The sequence below is a fragment of the Pristiophorus japonicus genome, chromosome 7 (genome assembly GCF_044704955.1).
Source record: "Pristiophorus japonicus isolate sPriJap1 chromosome 7, sPriJap1.hap1, whole genome shotgun sequence".
NCBI classification, from domain to species: Eukaryota; Metazoa; Chordata; class Chondrichthyes; family Pristiophoridae; genus Pristiophorus; species Pristiophorus japonicus.
Genome location: NC_091983.1, coordinates 131,038,379 through 131,060,604, shown reverse-complemented (window position 1 = coordinate 131,060,604; position 22,226 = coordinate 131,038,379). Strand labels below are relative to the sequence as shown.

Below are 22,226 nucleotides of genomic sequence, written 5' to 3'. Positions count from 1 at the left end.
GGAACAAGCTAGATATCTCTTGATTAGGCTAGCCATGGAAATGCATCATACATATGTTTAAAGCAGTGCCAATGCAGTTTCTGGCAAGAACTCTGCTGTCACATCATCCTATTTACTGCCACTGCTTTATTTACTGTGGAACAAGATAAAATGAATGGGAAAATTAAGAATGTATTGCTAGGGGTAGAATGGTTTTAATACTATGACAACTGTAAAAGACAAAGTTGTTAACATAGTGATTAATGTTATTCAAATGACCCAGTAAATTCTCTGCATGAAGAGCTCTCGGGCTGAAATTGCCCTCGTTCCATAAGCTCCATTACCGCCTCTAAGAGGGGGGATTGGAGTGGAGAGACCTTACCGACCCATCTGAAATTGCCTCCGGGCCGGAAGTGACAGGTTACTGCACCGCCTGTTTTCCCACCGCGTCAGGCATGCGCCGACCCCTTACCGACCAGCGGTGACACGTTTTCTGATCCCTGCGGGAAATTGCCCTGTGTGGAATTGTCCCACGGGAGCAGCACCGCTGCCGGTCGGTGCCCCAGACGTGCTGCGCCAAGCCCCGGGAGAGTTGGCAGAGGTGCCTAAATCCAGAGACATCTTTTTGGTGCCATTTGGATCGTAGGAAGTCAGCGCATCTCATGTGAGTGCACCGGAAAATTGGGTGGGCCAAATTTGGGCCCGCAGCGTTGCGACTGGAAAAAAATTCCATGTCCTGAATTTCTTTGGATTATCCGTCCCATGGATTGGGGCAGAGAAACACTTGGTGCGCCCTGTTTGGGGCGGGCTGAATTTTAGCCCCTTCGTATCCTATTTTGCTGATTAATTTCTGCCATACAGCTTCTTATCTCATTGCCACCTTCAAAGGCAAAACAACAACTGACTACTGTCTGAGCAGCACCATCTATGATCACAATGTCATGATTTCCAGTGCTGTGATTTTCAAGCTCTGGATGATATGACTCCTTTAAATAAATAAGAACATAAGAACATAAGAATTAGGAACAGGAGTAGGCCATCTAGCTCCTCGAGCCTGCTCCGCCATTCAACAAGATCATGGCTGATCTGGCCGTGGACTCAGCTCCACTTACCCACCTGCTCCCCGTAACCCTTAATTCCCTTATTGGTTAAAAATCTATCTATCTGTGACTTGAATACATTCAATAAAACTAGCTTTTATTACACAACTGTGTAAAGAATACAATAGCTTCTAGAGGTGAGCTCTTGCAGCTTGTTTGCTGGCCATAAACTGGGCCGTTGATTTATTGTGACTGATTCAGCCAAATTCCATTTTTGCTACATGAGATAATAAGAGCTTTACTGCTGTTTTTGAAGTTGCATTCAGCGATTCTGTCTGTTAAGAGTTAGGCCACGGATTTACAATGACTGAAAAAATTTATTCTACATTTATTACATGAGATGTCATGATTTTCAATTGGGTTTTTGGGGATTGAATTCTGTCCAATTTTCAGTAAAAAATATAAATTAGTGGCTTTAGCTTAAAAATATATTAGATTTTGCCAAATATTATTTACACTCAAAAGTCTATTATAATATGTGGAGATCAGCAAACAAAAGAGTAGAAATTGGCATTCGTTTCGCTAATTTTTGTGCATGCGACGAGTGCGACATATACCGACTTTTGGGCGTGAGTTCCTGCTCCCAATCTGCACTGGTGGCATGGCTGCCCCCATTTGGCCCTCTCTATTTTAAGGTGTCGCTGGTGGTCGCCTGAAATTAGCGATGGGTCAATATAAATATGCGAAGAAGGGCTCTGTGCCTCTTTCAGGAACCTGCTGCAAAGTTTGAGAAAAACTATGGGCCCAAATTTGGCCCACCCATTTTTCCGGTGCACATGAGATGCGCTGACTTCCTACGATCCAAATGGCACCAAAAGATGTCCCTGGATTCAGGCCCCTCTGCCAACTTCTCCCGGGGCTTGGCGCAGCATGGCGAGTCCATTGGGGGGCGGAGCTAGGGCCCTGCACCTAAAAGAGCGCCGGCAGCTGTCCGCATGCGCAGTAGAGCATTTGCGTATGCGCAGTAGCTCCTTCCATGATTGTGATGATGCGTGCCTGCAGCGTGGGACCCAACGCGTTCTGTCCCTTTCCCGGGCCGAGTGGCCTGCCGCACAGGCCGGTTGCTGTCTTCCTGCGCTGAGGCCTACAAGGAAAAGGTTGGTGCGGGGAGACTTTTGAACGGGGGGGGGGGGTGGCGGGGGAAGGAGGAGTGTTTTGATCCGGGGGGAGGAGAGAGGAGAGTTTTGATGGTGGGGGACGGAGGAGAGTTTTGATCCGGGGGGAGGAGAGAGGAGAGCTTTGATGGGCGGGGGGTGGGGGGTGAAGGAGGAGAGTTTTGATGGGCGGGGTGGGGGGGGGCGTAAGAGAGGAGAGTTTTGATGGTGGGAGGGGAAGAGTGTGATAACTGTGTAGCCAATAATTTTAATGAGCTTACTCAAGACTTCCCTTAACCCTGTTGATGAAAATATTCTCCTACGAGCAGGAGGTACTTCTATTTTTTATTTGGATATTTAGAAAAAATTATGTAAATATGTTTTGTCTCCTTACTTCTTTTATTTTTGTAGTTTAAGCTTCCATGAATGCTTCTGTTGTATAGTAAATTAACTTTGCGAAGTTTGTCAGTCCTGTATAGCTGTTTGATCCTATTCACATTCTTTAGTCAAGTCATTAAGTACCTACCTGCGCTGATTTCTTAACTCTCCGCAAGGGTTTTCTGTGCGGCCACACTGGTCTAAGTTAGTTTGGAGCAACTATTAGCTGTCCAAACTGGCTTAAATGCCCAAAATGGGCATAGGTGGCTGGTAACATCCCCTTTTGAAAAAAAAACTAAACTAAAAAAAATCCTAACTAACTCACTTACACTGGCGCAAATTGAATGTTGAATGTGCAGAATGGGAAGTTTTAAGATACTCCAAAAAAAGCAAGTTGCACCAAAAAAAATGGAGCAACTCCTGGGCAAATTTGGGCCCGGAGTCCATGTAAGCTCCAACTAGTTTTTCCAGTTCTACAGCCGTTTAGTCAATGGTCGTTAAAGAGACCACTGGCGGCCGCCGAAAGAATGGTAGAGTAAGATTTTTTTTTAATTTCTCCTCCTGTGGAGTCAGAGGAAGCAGCAATACTATTGGTCACTGATGGGCAACTCTCGGCCCCTTTGTGTTCTTCTTCATCTGTCCCCGCTCCCAGATGAAGGCCACTAACGGTGAGGCAGCAGGCCCAAATTTGATCCCTGATGTTGGGCAATCTGCCTCTGGCAGCTCAGCATAATTATGAAAATTAGACCCAAGGCCCAATTTCGAGTGAGCCTTTGGGTTCTGGTACATGCTTAAAGCACGTAGTCATTTTCTTGTCACAGATTAGCATTATTTGTGCCTTTCACTCATGATACCAACAAAAAGTTTATTATAAGATGAGGTTTGCAATAGTAAACATTACAATATAAGTTTTCACCCTATTATGCCTTGGCATTCAATATTTTTGCTCTTGGCTTCTTAATATATAGCTGTTACAATTGGGTATATTCCCAAGAGTCTTTATTTGTAGTCTCCACAAAGGTCAGCTATAGGAGGTAAGTCTGTGTTTCATATGAACTGAAACTTGATTTTATGTGTGCAAATCTGAGATAGTGGGCTACAGGGGGAAGAATTAATCATTGGGATATGTACAGGAAATAGTATGGAATACCACTGTGTACCTGATAGGAAATAAATTAGCAAAGAAATATCATGTAGGGGTAGATTTCCCCTCAAAGCAGTATCTGTTTGACAGTTCAGTAATCATGCCGGGACACCCGGTCTATTTTATGAGGTTTAGGCCTCACTTGGATTGAGCCGGTGGGCTACAGCTGAAAAATGAGTGCTGGAGGGCAGCCCACAAGCTATTGGCCACTGCAAGTCGACTGACTTCTGGGCCGGAGGAAGTTAGGCTCCCGGCAGGGGGCGGGGGGGAGGGCAGCGGGGCGGGGAGGCTGGAGAAGCAGTGGCATAGGCCGGGTTTTTAATACCAAAAAAACTTACCTTATGGATCCTCGTCAGCCAGGCTGCCAGCTGATCCCTGCGCACAGTGTTCAATACAAAAATGACAATCACGGTCGCATTGCTGCCATTGGATCCCGACGTCCATTTTAAGTGGGCCTACTGCCTGACTCTGGAGGCTACTCTTGTCACCCGGCACTAGGCCTCAGTGAATATTGCCATGTTCACATCGACAGCGGTAATGGTGTGGTAGGTCATCGCCCACCATTATCGGCATTGTACCGCCACATTTCCATTGGGTGGAAGGGCTGACAATTCAGCCCTCAATCTGTTCTTTGAGTGTAATATAACTAATCGTTTTGAGATTCTTAGAGTCATTTTATCAGAATTATTTAATTCAGGTTATATCATACATGGGTGCCATTTGAACCATCAATCAAACAATTTTTTCCAAGTCTTGGTTCACCACTGGGACATGGAACAAATGGTTCTATTGCAAGAACAGCTGATCCTCCAAGAGGCCTGTTAATGGCCCTCTGCATATGGCACTGTAAATCAAATCAGATTTCAAAGGCTCAAAAGATGCCTTTCAGATGTCACATTCAAGCCATTCTTATACCTTCAGTGTAAATCGAGAATCATGGTAACAGGCCCCCTCTTGTGGGCCAGCTAGTAAAGTTAATAATAGCTCTGACTCTTGCACAACAGTGACAAGTTCACATAAATTGTCCGAGGAAATAATCAAACCAGTGTTTTCCAGATAGGTGACTGTCTACATTTAATCAATATCAACAGAGGCGAGTCAGCTCCATTTAAAATTAGCATTGATATTTTAGATAGGGTTGGTGTATATCTTTACACAGACTCTCATGCTATGAGAAAAAAAATTCTTAACAGATACAGCAGGAGAAATGGCTTCCATTTTAAAATTCCCAATGCCTAGCACTAGCTACAAATTCTTATAATAATGTAAATTCTAAGCCTTCTTATGAATTGAAATTGAATAGAACTTGTTCTATCACAATAGCTATTTACTAATATTAACCTAGTATTTTTATTATTTTAGGAAAGCATAACTGTCGCTAATGCACAGCTATTTGACAAGGAAACAACCAAAATCAGTGATCGTGCCAACCAAATCAATGGACAAATTATTAATATTGCCAACTTGATTCAAGGTAAAAGCATAATTTCTGAATGCAAAGTATCCGTTATTTTCTTTGAAAAGCATAGCTGCCACTAATCTGGAAGGTAACTGATGTAAAACTCTCCAGCATGCTTGTCCTGTTGTCATGTGTGAACTCCAAAAAGAAAGAAGATATAGAAGAGAAGCAAGTGCTTTACTTGGAATTCCTACATGGCAAGCAAGTCCAAGGTGGGCAGAGGAAACGTTTCAAGGACACCCTCAAAGCCTCCCTGATAAAATGCAAAATCCCCACCGACACCTGGGAGTCCCTGGCCAAAGAGAATATCAAGAAAGTTTGCGTTCAGGACTGATTTATAGTTTGCATGGCAGGCCTGACTCTTTCTTTAATTATAGCTATTAATTAAGTCGTTCCTTATGGTCAGTTTGTGTATGTGTGATTGCATTTTCCTTTCTGGTAATTATAATGGAATATGTCCAACTCTTGCAATCTGGAAAAGTAGGAAAGATTTTTTGGGTGGTCTATTTGGCAATGTCCAAATCTTCAACAGTTTGGTGGTAATGGTGTTTTGTCCAAACAAGGTGGTAGTGGTGTCAGTTATGTCCATGTTCACAGTTGCATGTATGTGGGGAGAGTGGGGGGGGGAGGGGCGATCCATCCATTTTCTTCTGGCAGAGTTGATGGGCTGTTGTTCTATTATGGAATTTGCATTTTTCCTCTGAAGATATTACTGCCTCCATCTGGTTTCTTCCAGTTTAGAGTTTAACACACATTGTATTGCTTAAGGGCATACTTAGGAGGTACATTTGTGCTCCTCGGTAGATTAGAAATGTTTGTTCATCAACTTTCCAGTTAGTCAACTTCACAAATACCAAACCTTTGCAGCCTCTGAAGTTCAAACCTCACACAATGAAGCCTCATCTATCATTTGCCTTTATCATTCGGAATTAATTTGTGCAGTGTTAGTAATTACTTCTTTCTTTGCAGATGTCACACAACATTGTATCTTAGAACCATTTGAAATTATTGATCTGACAATTTTATCAGAAAATTAATAGTAACACAATTTTGTGATGCAAAATGACAAGGGGCTTGAAGACCAACCATGGATATATGTCACCTATAGTTACTCATACCACATTGCAGGGCAGCTGAAGTTAGCCAGTTGGTTTATCTGATAACCTTTATGTTTATAGTTTGGTAAACTATTATCTCATTCTGTATTGCAGATGTTATTGAAGGCTTAAATAAGTATGGAATAGAAGAAGATCTGTCAGCTGAGGAAATCAGCAAAAGCTTTCTTAAGGTGGATGAGACGTTGCACGAGATGAGAAATCGGAACTTTTCTGAGCAGAAACCACTCACTGAGGAAGAAAGAACAAAAGCCCAGAGCTGTACGTTTTACTAATTCACATTAATGTTATCCCTTTAACACTGAGAAAGAATCATACATTTAAAGGTATGGTAATAACTCAACACTATGTTGTGTGAAATAGATAAGGAACCCCGTCATACAGATAGGTAAACAGATATCTTACGTGACTGTAACATCAGTCTGGAAAAAGCTTTTGTTTTCCATGTAGTACAAGCAATGCAGTATTCAAAGGGTTGCATTATATGTACCCATTTTCAGCTGATCAATAATACATGTTTAGTTTCCTACTCCAGTCCCCAGGCCCTGTTCCAGCCCTTTCCAAAGTAATTATGTCACCAGCCACTCGAAGGTGTATGAGAACAGTCCAGGTTAATTACATTTCTTTTGCATCTGATGAGAAGTACTCAGGGGAGTACATCTTTACTCAGCACCTCAACCTGATAGATCTTGGCTGAAATTGGAAAAGTGACATTGGAAAAGGAACAATGGATGTGAAGTTACATCCTGCCAATCCATGGCGCAGCCTGTTCCTAAATGGTTGGCATCATCACTGAGATAGTCTGGAAATCATGTCCAATTTATTTTGATAATGTATTTAGTACATTTCAGAAATCCTACTTTATACCTTTTACTCTGAAAAGCAGGAAGGTGGCAATGGCTAGGAAGTCTCACCCCTGTGATTTAGTGAAATTTAAAATCATGTAATTCACAGTGCACTAAAGAAAGAAAGACTTGCATTTATATAGCACCTTTCACAACCAGCACTTTTGGAATGTAGTTACTGTTGTAATGTGGGAAACGCTGCAGCCAACTCCCACAAACAGCAATGTGATAATGACCAGATAATCTGTTTTTGTTATGTTGAGTGAGGGAAAAATATTGGCCAGAACACCAGGGATAATTCCCCTGCTCTCCTCTGAAATAGTGCCACAGGATCTTTTACATCCATCAGGGCAGACAGGGGCTTGGTTTAACATCTCATCTGAAAGACAGCATTGCACTGGAGTGGCAGCCTAGATTTATGTGTTCAAGTTTCTGGAGTGGGACTTGAACCCACAACCTTCTGACTTAGAGGCAAACGTGCTACCCACTGAGCCACAGCTGATATCACACCTCATAGAATGCTGCAAACAAAATGTCTTACTATTTTGTCAGGACTGTCAAATCTGTCAACAATTTCTCATTTTGTTGATGAACTCCCAGATCCTGTCAGCAAGTTGTAAAACTTGTCCACAGTATCAATTGTTGGCAGTTTTTCCGATTTTGTAAGTCTCATCGGGAAGGATGTCAAGTTCTAATTGTATATTGCCAGAAGATCTGATTGTAGCAATAAAACCAATCCAAAATGTTGTTGATGAAGAATAACATTTTACACTGACACAGTTGGAAAGAAAAATTACTATTTGGGAACATGGGTACCATGAAGAACTCTCTCTGACACAGTGTTGCTACTAAGGGCTCAAATTTCCCCAGGAATTGCTCTGTTTTTTTGGAACAACTTGATTTTTCTGGAGTATCTTAAAAATCCCCATTCTGCACATTTAATTTGCGCCAGTGTAAGTGAGATAGCTAGGATTTTTTTTAGTTTCGTTTTTTTTTTCAAAAGGGGGCGTTACCAGCCAATTACGCCTGTTTTGGCCATTTAAGCCAGTTTGGACAGCTAATAGTTCCTCCAAACTAATTTAGGCCAGCATATGTGGCCACTTGTGGCCGCATAGAAAACCCTTGCGGAGAGTTAAGAAATTAGTGCAGGTAGCCAGAGATGGTGGGGTGGGGGTGGGGGAGGGAAGTGAGAGGACCTTGCAAAGCACTAAACAACTTCACAACAGCATTAAAGAAGCATAAAAACCATCATTAATAAATAAAAAATAAATAAATAAAAAATAAAAAATAAAACTAAAGTCACCAAGGGCTCAAGGCTGAGCCAAACAATGAACATTAGTTCACACAGATTGGCTATCCTATCAACATTAAATGAAAACTATCTTTTATAGTCTAAAATGCTCTGTCTATTTCAACATATTAACACCCAAAATCTAGTTAAACGATGGATTGACCTGAGAGTTTCTCACTGAAATTAAGCAGCATCGATACCAGCATGTCTTTGGACAAGCTATGACCTCCATCTCTGGATAGCATATTAACGTTTCAGATCACCACTAGCCTCGCTCTATGCTGCTAGCTTATTGTTACAAAAATTCAGAATTTAATATTACAGAAATATGTTTAACTGCATCAGAACTGGACTTTTCTTTAAAGACAAAATGCTACCCCTCCCACCCAGCTATAAAAAAAAGTTCCTTGTACGCGAGTCCCAACGGCTCGTGTATGCAACTGTGCAGACTCTGCTAAGCGATTCACTATAGCTGCTGGTGCTTCTAAACAACAGGATTCCATGAACTTCGTGGGAACCTGTCTGACAGATATGCCACTCCTGCTAGCACCCCTAACTTACTTCAACCATGGCTCGTGTTGTGCAGCATAGTTTACCAGTGCAGTGCTGTTAAAGAGTATCGTTTCGTCCCTTCGGCCAGGGATGGGGCGGCGAGCATCGGGTCAGGCTCACAGCCTACAGGATGCGCTGGGAGGGCGAGGAACTACTGCGCATGTGCACAGACTCCACTGCGCATGTGCACAGCTGCCGGCCCTGTTTTCGGCACAGGGCTGTAGCTCTGCCACACCACTGCTTTTGACACACCATGCCAAGACCTACGACGGTCCACGGAGCTGGGGGAATACCAAGGTCAATTTTCGGCGCCGTTTTGGAGTACAAAGTCGGCGCACCTCAGGCAAGTGTGCCATTTAAACCGGAGGGTCAAATTTTAGCCCTAAGAAACATTGGTAAAGGACACACAATTTCCAGGTTTATGTCAGAAACCAAATTGAATGTACTTTTAAAGATTTTAGTAATGGCAGGTTTAAATGTAAAATACACTTACTGATCATTTAAAAAGATCAAATGCTGTCAGGATGCAACAATCACCATTGTCCAGAATGATAAAAAAAAAACACTTTGACACAGACTCACTGAATAACCTCTCAATTAGTGTATGTTTGGGCATTCCAAAACACCAGTCTGAAAGGATGTTCAATATTTGATTACTTTTTAGTGCTAGATCATGTTCGTGGGCTTCAGGTTATGCTGATGGAAAACACTGACTCAATTCGTGGAATACAGGACAATATTACCGATTACAATACCAATCTCTCAAATCTGAAGGAGGCACTTGAGGATACAATCAAAACTGTTCAACAAACAGAGGAGAAGAACAGAGAAAACACTGATGGATACCAAAGAAAAGAGGTGAATCTAACACAGTATTGCTTTCAGTCCAAGTACTGAATAGCTCACTGACAGAATCCAAATAAATCAATTTGTTACATGTTACAAGATGCAAATGTGATCCTTCTGTATTGACGATTGCGGCAATGGCCCAGAAATCCCGGCCTCCCCAGTCCGTACGGAGTTTCTATGGACCCGGGAAGGCATCGGAAAAGCTGGTTTTCAGCGCACAATGTGCATGCGCTGAAAACCGACTTTTCCGATCTGTCAAGCTGGAGCTTGACAGATCTCGCGCATATCGGGAGTGAGGACATTTGCAAGGGCAAGATTGCGGGATTTTCCCATATCTTGCCCAGCAAATGTCCTCAAAAATCTTGCGCCTGATAAAAGCAGACGCATAGCCTACTTTTACAGGCGTAAGAGTTTTAAAACACACATAAACTTTGTAAAATAACATTTTTAAAACACGTTATTTTTTTTTTAAATCCTCCCCACCACAGTAAGTTTATTTTAAACCATAATTTAAAAAACTTTTTTTTAAATCGGAAAAATATATATTTTTTAAATACATAAATAACGTTAATCTAAATTAATAAAAATATGTTATGCATTTTTTCTATCTTTTATTATTGCCTATTAGTGTTTTGGGGGCTGTTTCTCATTAATAATAACATGGAGTTCCCATTATTATGAATGAAAATATACTATAGCTGATTGGCTGCCCAGAGCTATGTGACTCCAGCTCCAGGCCTGCGCACGTCCTGACGTGCAGGCACTGCGACGCACAGTCAGGAGAGGCTTCCGGACCGGGATCTCGTGTGGCCGCAGCTGCTTCAGGTAGGTGCACTTCTTTTTTCTGGAATCCAGTCGAACATCCGCGGGAAGGAGAAACCGGGATTTCTGGGCCAATATTTGTCTCCGTGCTTTGGCTTTCAGGTGAATATTGAATAAATGAATATTGAGGGTTCATTGATCATAGTATGGACATTTACCCTACATTAATTGAACAATTTTCTATGCCTATGATGAGGGAGGTATGGTCCATACTTCTCTTCTAATTGATGCATTTAAAGACACTGGTATAAATTCTCCAATCCTGCACATTTAGTAGGGTAGTAACGAGCATGGCTCCCTTGTAGGATCTGGCTATCAGTAAATTCATCCTACTATTTTATTTATTTTAACTAATTAAATTTTAACTGATTTTAATTTAATGAACAGATATTCTTTTTCTCTTTCCATTATTTTTGTGTCAAAAAAATGTTACATTTTAACTGAATATTGATGATCTCATAGATAAGTTATTGAAAGCACCTGTATAAGAAAGTTAAATTAACTTACAGTTTAAATCAGTGGCTCTCAAACATTTTTGGTTGAAGGACCCCTTTTCAAATGGATTAGTAATCACCATCTCCTCATTTAAATTATTATTGTCCCTTGTATTGATACCGTATACCAGGATCTTCTGACAATGAATTTCAATATAGCTATGGTAACATTTACAAAACGAGAATTCCTCAAGTATGTATGTATAAAAGGATAGTGATTTTAAAGCATTGATTTTTTTAAGATTACAAACGCATTGGTTATTCAGTGTATTCAAGTGCTGCCCAAATTATGATGTCAGATTTGCTCCTTGGCCAGCCCTTAACTGTGGACAGACAGATCTAATGTAATGTATGTCTGACTTATGGGGCCTGTTCTTTTCAACCATATCCCAGTGCTGCAGCAGCTGTCTGGTGGTCGGGTCGGGATCTTTGTTTACAGACAGTCAGTCCTCTCTGAACAGCTGGCCCTGTGCATTTCTGCCTCTGAATTCTGTTGCTGGCGGTGCCATTGTAGCCGCTGTTGGCCCGCAGTCTTTATCCCTCCCTCCGTCTCCTCCTTTTCCTGCTGCGCACAGCCACCTCCATGGTAACCATTCACTGTCCCGTTCAGCAACGCATGGCCGTTCCGTACGGGCTTGTTCTCCATCACCGATTCGGGCTTTTCCGCGGATCCCCTGGAAAGTCTTTACAGATTCCCAGTTTGAGAAGCACTGCTTTAAATGACTCAATCACTGATGCACCCTAAGTATTAATGGCTACCTAAATTCATCTAAGGTGCTAGGGATATAAACAAAATGAAACAATAACCCAGGTTTCCAATCAGCCAGTAGTTTGATTCAGATATGGGGTGGTACTGGAAATGTACTCCCCTGTCCTTTCGTGTTCTGATCTTGCCTGTAATTCAGGAGACAACCACATTAGCATAATGGAGCTCAACTCCTAACATTGTAAATGACTGTGATGGAAAGCTTGCTATTGGTGAGCAGGAATTATGCTGCTGCAGCAGTATATAAAGAGCTGCAGTAGCTTACAAAGGCAGGGATTATGACTTGCAAAGGAGCACACCTATTTTTCCAAATATGTCTGCCAGCAGTTCTGTAGGGCAGAAAATGCCATGTTTCCCCAATTGGGTCATAGAAATTTTTTTGGATGAAATGAGACAGAGCTCTCTTTTGCATAGAGTGACTCAATAAGAATAGCAAATGGTGAAAACCAATGTAAAAGCCGTAAGCAACATATCACATAACTGGAGAGTGAATGCAAGTTTAATTTCCTTACCAGGTCAGCCAAGAAGAAACAAAGAATACAACAATTAATAAATGAGTTGTTCCATGAAAGTTTTCAGGCAGAGCTCCTTAAAAGCACTTCCATCAACTGCTCAGGCCCCAGAAACTGCAAACATCTATTTTATATGGGCAGGTAGATGAATCAGTGTTAACCTAGCTGGCAGGCTGGGAAATGATCTTTTGGCTGTTAATATTTTATTTTACATATAAAATCTATCAAACTGCTAAATGCTCTTCGAGCCAAAGAAAAGCTGATGCTAACTTGGATGGGATGTTAAATGTGTAAGGAACTGGCTCTGATGTCCTCCTTCACTGTCTGCAGTGTATCTACTTGAACAGCTGCCCTGTGTTCATGGAACTGTACCCAGTCAGTGCTCTCCGAAGAAGAGCAGCAACATTTACAGAAATAAAATCAAATTGAAACTTACCTTTGGCAAATTATTTGACTTTTTAATAAACCAATAACTGCAATGTGTGGATGGCCAGTAGCTTGTTCCTACCTCAGGCCTGTGACACACAATGGTGTGGGTGCACTGGACACTGGTCACTGCATTCAACACTTACAAACAGCACTAAATGACAATAGCATTTTATTCTCTCAGTGAGAAGCCCCAACTGTTTCAAAATGAGTGACAAACAGTCTGCAGCTCTCCAGATAGACAAGGCAGCCATTAGATTAGTATAAAATAGCTTAGCAAAGACAAGTTGAAATTGATTTATTTCACTACATTACCAGGCAATTCATAAGGAAAACCATACAAATACATTTATAAAACTCCTTGGAATATTCCACTAATTATAAAACTTCAATAATGTAAAGTTTCTAACCAATTTCTGTGTTTTTCGCTTCCACAGAGACTGCAAAATGTATTAAACAAACACTTTGATGCTGTTAACGTGACCCTTCAAATGGCTAGTGATGGTTTGATAGACACGGAGATTGCAATATCAGAACTAGAAAACAAGATTGTGGTAAGAGAAGATATAAACTTGAATAACTGGCTAATGCTCGGTCGCTGTGAGAGTCAATGACTGAGCTAAAATATATTTACTTTTTTTAGAAACTTGCAAATAAGATTTCTGCTGTCCATTGTTTATATAAGAAGGTTATTAACATGTGTATGATTCTGTTATAAGTAGTGTTCAGGGGAAATCTTCCCCTGGCCGTGTTTGATGTCCTCTTGCAAATGGTCATTCTTTTATTTTTCTTCCCTAATGGATCCTTATACCATCCATCGCAGAGACAGTATACAGATATCTTGCTCCCGAGTCTGTGACTAAGCCATTATAAAGTGGGCAACTATAGTTCTTATCACATCCTTAGAATGTCTAAATGTGGTTCACATCCAATTAATTACTTTTAAAGTGCATTCACTGTAATATGGTCAACCACAACAATCAAGCTCCCACAAATATAAATGAGATTAATGACCAGTTTTTAGTGGTGCTGGTTGAAGAAGAAATAATGGCTAAGAAACCAGGAGAACTCCCTGCTCTTCCTCACATAGTGTCATGGGATATTTTACCTCTATTTTAACAGGCAAACAAGGTCTCAATGTAATGTCTTACTCAAAGAACAGTACCTCCACCTATGCAGCACTTTCTCAGCGCTACACTGGAATGTCAGCCTATGATATTACTTCAATTGTCATATCTTCTAACGTCATACCCTAAAAACAGGATGGAACATAAGAACATAAGAATTAGGAGCAGGAATAGGCCGTATAGTCCCTCAAGACAGTTCTGCCATTTAATAAGATGTGATCTTTGACCTCACTTCACTTTCCCACCCAATTTCTATATCCCATAATTCCCCTAGAGTCCAAAAATCTATCTATCTCAGATTTGAATATACTCAAAAACTCAGCATCCACAGCCCTTTGGGGTAGAGAATTCCAAAGTTCACAACCCTCTGAGTGAATAAGTTCCTCCTCATCTTAGTCTTAAATGGCTGATCCCTTATGCTGAGACTATGCTCTCTAGTTCTAGACTCTCCAGCCAGGGGAAACAACCTATCAGCATCTACCCTGTCAATCCCCATCAGAATCTTATATATTTCAAAGAGACCACCTCTCATTCTTCTAAACTCTAGAGAGTATAAGCCCAGTATACTCAATCTCTCCTAATAGGACAACCCTCTCATCCCAGGCATCACACAATCTAGCGAACCTTCGTTGCCTCTAAGGCAAGTGTATCCTTCCTCAGATAAGGAGAACAAAACTGTGCACAGTACTCCAGGTGTGGTCTCAGCAAAGCCCTGTACAATTGCAGTAAGACTTCCTTACTCTTATACTTTAACCCCCTTGCAATAAAGACTAACATGACATTTGCCTTTCATTTGCTTGCTGTACCTGCATGCTAATTCTCTGTATGAGATTCCTGTATGAGGACACGTAAATATCTCTGAACACCAACATTTAATTATTTCTCACCATTTAAAAAATATTCTGTTCTATTCTTCCTACCAACAACCCCCTGAGCGGCCGGGCAATGATTGGGATACCCGCGCGGGCTGCTCAGCAGCTGTTCCACTGGAAAAGATATTGCGCACCCACAGCCGCGCAGCAAATTTAAAGGGACCGCACGCCTAAAATAAAAATTAGAGAGAACATTGTTTCCTACCAAAGTGAATAACCTCATATTTTGCCACATTATAATTCATCTGCCACCTTATTGCCCACTCACTTAACCTGTCTATATCCCTTTTCAGGCTCTTTATTTCCTCTTCACAGATTACTTTCCCACCTAGCTTTGTCTCGTCAGCAAACTTGTGTACATTGCACTCGGTCCTTTCATCTAATCATTAATATAGATTTTAAATATCTGAGGCCCAAGCGCTGAACCTTGTGGCACCTCACTAGTTACAGTCTGCCAACCTGAAAATGACCCGTTTATCCTTACTCTCTGTTTTCTGTCCGTTAACCAATCACTCAGAGAGTTGTTAACCTGTGGAATTCCCTGCCACAGAGAGTTGTTGATGCCAGTTCATTGGTTATATTTAAGAGAGAGTTAGATATGGCCCTTACGGTTAAGGGGATCAAGGGGTATGGAGAGAAAGCAGGAAAGGGGTACTGAGGGAATGATCAGCCATGATCTTATTGAATGGCGCTGCAAGCTCGAAGGGCCGAATGGCCTACTTCTGTACCTATTTTCTATGTTTCTATGTTTCTATCCATGCTAATACATTACCTCCAACCCCACGAGCACATATATTTCATAGCAATCTTTTATGTGGCACCTTATCAAAAGCCTTTTGGAAATCCAAATATATTACATCCAATGGTTCCCCTTTATCTACCCTGCTAGTTACATTCTAAAAAACTCTAATAAATTTGTTAATCACGATTTCCCTTTCATAAAACCATGTTGACTCTGCCTAATCATATTATAATTTTCTAAGTGCCCTGTTACCACTTCCTTAATAATGGATTCCAGCATTGTACAGTTTTGGTCTCCTAATCTGAGGAAAGACATTCTTGCTATTGAGGGAGCACAGCGAAGGTTCACCAGACTGATTCCCGGGATGGCCGGACTGACATATGAAGAAAGACTGGATGGACTAGGCTTATATTCACTGGAATTTAGAAGAATGAGAGGGGCCTCATATAAACATGTAACATTCTGATAGGATTGGACAGGTTAGATGCAGGAAGAAGTTTCCGATGTTGGGAAGTCCAGAACCAGGGGTCACAGTCTAAGGATAAGGGGTAAGCCATTTAGGACCGAGATGAGGAGAAACTTCTTCACTCAGAGAATTGTGAACCTGTGGAATTCTCTACCACAGAAAGTTGTTGAGGCCAGTTCGTTAGATATATTTAAAAGGGAGTTAGATGTGGTCCTTACAGCTAAAGGGATCAAGGGGTATGGAGAAAAAGCAGCAATGGGGTACTGAAGTTGCATGATCATCAATGATCATATTGAATGGTGGTGCAGGCTCGAAGGGCCGAATGGCCTACTCCTGCACCTAATTTCTATGTTTCTATGTTTCCTGACAACTGATGTGAGGCTAACTGGCCTGTAGTTCCCTGCTTTCTCAATTCCTCCTTTCTTGAATAGCGGTGTTACATTTGCTACCTTCCAATCTACTGTGTTTGGTTGGTTCATAAACAAAAGTTTATTTCCTTAAATTTATGTTATGAGTCAAAGTTCTGTGGAAGTTATGTAAGCACTGCTGCTGAGCATAAGACATCCAGCTCAATAAACTGCAGATACTTTAAATCTGTAACAAAAGCAGAAGATGGGGGAAAAAGGTAAGGCAGTAACAATGGAGAGAAAAAACAAGCTGACTTTACAGGTGCGGAGCTTTCATTAGAACTAAATGGTATTGAAGGTGAATAACATTTAAAAAAACAGAACAAAGGGAAGGGGAAGGGAAAACACATATGTACACACACAGATACACGAGGGAAGAAACAGAATGACCTGTAAAGTGCTTGGATGGAAAACAGGAAAAGGTTAAATGGCAGAAATTACATTAGTATGAAAAAATAGGAAGAAAAATAAGAGAAATTAAAGGCATTTATGAGACACAATGTGTGATAAGTTCAGGAGATCGGGACAAGTCAAGTAGAAAGGGAAGCACGAAAAACTGGCAGTGTTGATCTCCACAGATGTTGCTTGACCGGAGCGTTTGCAGCATTTTCTTTTTTATCATCCGAGCTCACCGTCAGGCTAGCCAAAATAACAGCTCCAGTGGTGATAAATAAATCAAATTAAATTTTCAAAACATTTCTGTGTGCTAGGTTGCCCTGCTTTTTTCAGTGCGGTTCGCCTGAAATCAGCCAAACCAGAGCAAGGGATCACAAATTACATCCACACAAATCGAGTTTCCGTGATCTTTTGCGCAAGAAGCCGGCCCTGTTAAAAAACTGGCCACTTCCCCAGATTGAAATAATCACTATGGCGAGTTTCTGTTAATTGTGCTCATTTGTGGACCTTCAAGAAGGATCTTAAAATTAAGCTTTTTTAAGGCACAATTACACCATTTAAAAGCTTTTGAATATATACATATTTAAAATTTACCAAGAAACTGACCACTGTACACCAATATAACTAGCAAATAGTTTTGTATAGTTTTGTAAAGGTATTTTCAGTAATTCAAAATCAGGTTACTCACAGATACTGTGGGCTCAAGTTTCCCCAGGAGTTGCTCCGTTTTTTTTTTGGAGCAATTAGATATTTTTGGAGTATCTTAAAAATCGCAAATCTCCCCATTTAATTTGCTCCAGTATTAGTGAGTTAGTTAGGTTTTTTTTTAGTTTCGTTTTTTTTCAAAAGGGTCGTTACCAGCTACTTACGCCTGTTTTGGCCATTTAAGCAAGTTTAGCCAGCTAAAAGTTACTCCAAACTAACTTAGGCCAGCGTATGTGGCCACTTTTGTACGTCCAGAAATACCTTGCGGTGAATTAAGAAATCAGCGCAATTAGCCAGAGCTAGCCGGGGGTAGGTGGGGGGGGGGGGGGAAGAGGGGAGGGAAGTGAGAGGATTTTGCAAAGCACTAAACACCTTCACAACAACATTAAAAAAGCATAAGTACATTTAAAGCACTAAGTACTAAACAAAGCAGTACATTTAAAGCACCAAGCACTAAACAAAGCACAAAAATAAGCATTCAATAACAAATAAATAATACAAGGAAACTGAGAGGACCTGCACCTAGCACCAAAACTTACAAAGCACTAAACAAAGCACAAAGAGTAATAAGCAATTAATTAACAAATAAAAAAATAGAAGGAACCCTGCAGCTATAGCACCAAGACCAAAGTAATAAGCAATCAATCAATCAATAATAAATTAAAAATCGAAGTCTTACCTTTATGTGAAGGGAAGAGAGCAGGCCACCAATGAGTGAGCCCATTCGGCCAGGGATAGGGGCAGTAGATGCACACCGGGAGGCTAGGCTCAACGAGGCATCGGGGGAGGGAGGGGGATGGGGCTTAGGGTTAGGGTTAGAGAGGGGGGGAAAGGGGGAGGAGGGGAGAGAGAGGGGTGAGAGGGGGAAAGGGGGTGGAGGTGGATGGGGGAGAGAGAGGGGGGAGAGAGGTGGGTAGGGGGGGAGGGGGGAAAGGGGGAGGAGGGGGGATGGTGAGAGCATTTTATTTTTTTTAGATCCAATAAACCAGTGAAGAAACTTCTTAGGCTACAAGTGCTGAAGCTGTGGAGAATTCATACTTCCAGTTAGGTGGAAGTACCCTCTTGGACTTGTAATGATGAGCCAGCCTGTGGATTCTGCTCTCAATAAGAATCAACTGGAACTTGGCATCTTTATCCTTCCTGTTCCTCTCCAAATGCTTGTGGACAGCCACAGAAGTCTTGATCAAATGGCACGGAGCCCATTCAGCCAGGGCTAGGGGCGGCGTGCTTCGGGCCCTTCCCACACAGCCTGCAGAGATTCGGAGGCGAGGAGCTACTGCACATGCGCGCACACTCTAGCACGCATGTGCAGAGGTCCCGGCACTGTTTTCAGCGCCAGGACCTGGCTCCGCCCCCCATTCCTTCTGCTGCGCTACGCCAAGGGCCTGAAATGTTCCAGCAGCGGGGAGAATACCATGGTAAGTTTTAGGCGGGGTTTTTCTTCTTCAAAGTCGGCGCACCTCACGGAGGAGGGCCGTTCTAAGCGGGGGGCGAGGGGGCGGGGGGGGCATACTTGGGCCCTTTGAATGGAAATGCTTATTTTTTATGAATTAATCAAACTGCATCATTACCACTCTTAACTATATCAAAGCATATTTTATAAAGCAAAATAATTACTTTCTTAAACACTGCCCGATTGCGCTGGATCATGGAAGATTTTACATTTGCTAATATGCAAATGAGTTTGAGCAGAAACTTAAGAAAAAAACACTTCTCAAAACTAGTGCAATGTTGGGTGCAATTTGTGCCCGGATCACAAATTGCGCTCAAAGTGGAAACTCCAGGTCCAGGATACTTGTAGTGTTACTCAGGGCTGGTCCAGGACCTGGAGTGTGGTTTCTGATGTTTGTCATGGTTCTGCTATAAAATAAGCACCCATCAATGTCATGGAATAATCATATTGAAGCACTGTATTACATGACAAAGACAAGGTAAAAATATTACAAACATTACTGATACTAATATTTGTAATACAGATTTAAAACATGACAAGCATGACATTCAGATTTAAACAGTGACGTGCAATATATGTAGGACCTTAAATTAAATAAATTGATAATCCATTGTTATGTTGCTGTATTTGCCTTCCAAGTACTAGTTCAATTAATTATATGTGATTGTTAGCAGATTAAAGATTTCACCTGAACTGGAGAATCAGTGTTTCACGTGCTAGATGGATTGATGCAACTTAAAAACATTTGCAAATAGCTCCCACTTAGAGGTGCATATTATTTTCTACAATGCTTGTAATGGATCAATCCACTTTTTGTGTATTCAAGGTAGATCATGACAAACAGGGTCACACACTGATGTTTTAAAAGATATATTTTATATCTTCCTACACTTTGAAATTGCTATTCACTGTGTATAGCATATCATGTTAACACCAATGCAACCGCTATAAACAGTAGAGTCTGTACATCTAAATTTATCCAACATAAATGGAAAGCAGAAAAATCTACTTCTACAGTGGGACAGTACCTCCAGAGACAAACTGAGAGGAAAGATAAACTCTATGTAAAATCCAAACCAATCTCAAATTGTCATTTAGAAAGGCACAGATTAATCAAGGACAGTCAGCGTGGATTTGTTAAGGGAAGGTCCTGTCTGGCTAACTTGATTGACATTTTTTAGGAGGTAACAAGGAGGGTTGATGAGGGTAGTGCATTTGATGCAGACTACATGGATTGTAGCAAGGCTTTGACTAGATTCCACATGGCAGATTGGTCAGAAAAGTAAAAGCCCATGGGAACTAAGGGAAAGTTGCAAGTTGAATCCAAAATTGGCTCAGAGACAAGAAGCAAAGGGTGATGATCGATGGATGTATTTGTGACCACTGTTTCCAGTGGATTTCTGCAGGGCTCAGTACTAGGTCCCTTGTTTTTTGTGGTATACATCAATGATTTAGACTTCAAAGTAGGGGGCATGATTAAGACTTTTGCAAATGAAACAAAAATTGTCCGTGTGGTTGATAATGTGGAAGAAAGTTGTAGAAAGTTGCAGTAAGATATCAATGGACTGGTCAGAACATAAGAACATCAGAAATAGGAGCAGGAGTAGGCCATTTGGCCCCTCGAGCCTGCTCCGCCATTCAATAAGATCATGGCTGATCTGATCATGGACTCAGCTCCACTTCCCTTCCCTGCCCAATCAGTTATTAAAGATCTAATAGCAGTGCATTTGGAAAGCAGTGACAGGATCGGTCCAAGTCAACATGGATTTATGAACGGGAAATCATGCTTGACAAATCTTCTAGAATTGTTTGAGGATGTAACAAGTAGAGTGGATAAGGGAGAACCAGTGGATGTGGTGTATTTGGACTTTCAAAAGGCTTTTGACAAGGTCCCACACAAGAGATTAGTGTGCAAAATTAAGGTACATGGGATTAGGGATAATATATTGACGTGGATAGAGAACTGGTTGGCAGACAGGAAGCAACAAAGAGTGGGATTAAACAGGTCCTTTTCAGAATGGCAGGCAGTGACTAATGGGGTACCGCAAGGTTCAGTGCTGGGACCCAAGTTATTTACAATATATATTAATAATTTAGACGAAGGAATTGAAAGTAATATCTCCAAGTTTGCAGATGACACTAAGCTGGGGGCAGTGTGAGCTGTGAGGAGGATGCTAAGAGTGGTGATTTAGCAGGGTGATTTGGACAGGTTAGGTGACTGGGCAAATGCATGGCAGATGCAGTATAATGTGGATAAGTGTGAGGTTATCCACTTTGGTGGCAAAAACAGAAAGTCAAATTATTATCTGAATGGTGACAGATTAGTTAAAGGGGAGGTACAGTGAGACCTGGGTGTCATGGTACATCAATCATTGAAAGTAGGCATGTAGGTACAGCAAGCAGTAAAGAAAGAAAATGGCATGTTGGCCTTCATAGCGAAAGGATTTGAGTATAGGAGCAGGGAGGTCTTGCTGCAGTTGTACAGGGCCTTGGTGAGGCCACATCTTGAGTATTGTGTGCAGTTTTGGTCTCCTAATCTGAGGAAGGACATTCTTGCTATGAGGGAGTGCAGCGAAGGTTCACCAGACTGATTCCCGGGATGGCAGGACTGACATATGAAGAAAGACTGGAATGACTCGGCTTATATTCACTGGAATTTAGAAGAATGAGAGGGGTTCTCATAGACGCATATAAAATTCTGATGGGATTGGACAGGTTAGATGCAGGAAGAATGGGGAAGTCCAGAACCAGGGGTCACAGTCTAAGGATGAGGGGTAAGCCATATAGGACCGAGATGAGGAGAAACTTATTCTTAGACTATGTCCCCTAGTTTTAGTTTCCCCTATGAGTGGAAATATCCTCTCTGCATCCACCTTGTCGAGCCCCCTCATTATCTTATGTTTCAATAAGATCACCTCACATTCTTCTGAACTCCAATGTGTATTGGCCCAACCTACTCAACCTATCCTCATAAGTCAACCCCCTCATCTCTGGAATCAATCTAGTGAACCTTGACTGAACAGCCTCCAATGCAAGTATATCCTTCCTTAAACAAGGAGACCAAAGCTGTAGGCAGTACTCTAGGTGTGGCCTCACCAATACCCTGTACAGTTGTAGCAGGACTTCTCTGCTTTTATACTCTATCCCCCTTGGAATAAAGGCCAACATTCCATTTGCCTTCCTGATTACTTGCTGTACCTGCATAACAACTTTTTAGTTTCATGCACAAGGA

General features: G+C 41.6%; 1 protein-coding gene across 1 annotated transcript in view; it reads left to right on the top strand.

The window, feature by feature from the left end:
• lama4 (laminin, alpha 4) overlaps positions 1–22,226 on the top strand; it is a 247,950-nt gene that overhangs the window by 78,050 nt on the left and 147,674 nt on the right. Inside the window, exons 11-14 of the mRNA XM_070885329.1 lie at positions 5,058–5,169; positions 6,366–6,530; positions 9,622–9,815; positions 13,264–13,380. Coding sequence (XP_070741430.1) covers positions 5,058–5,169; positions 6,366–6,530; positions 9,622–9,815; positions 13,264–13,380 — 588 coding nt within the window. The remainder of the gene's footprint in view (positions 1–5,057; positions 5,170–6,365; positions 6,531–9,621; positions 9,816–13,263; positions 13,381–22,226) is intronic.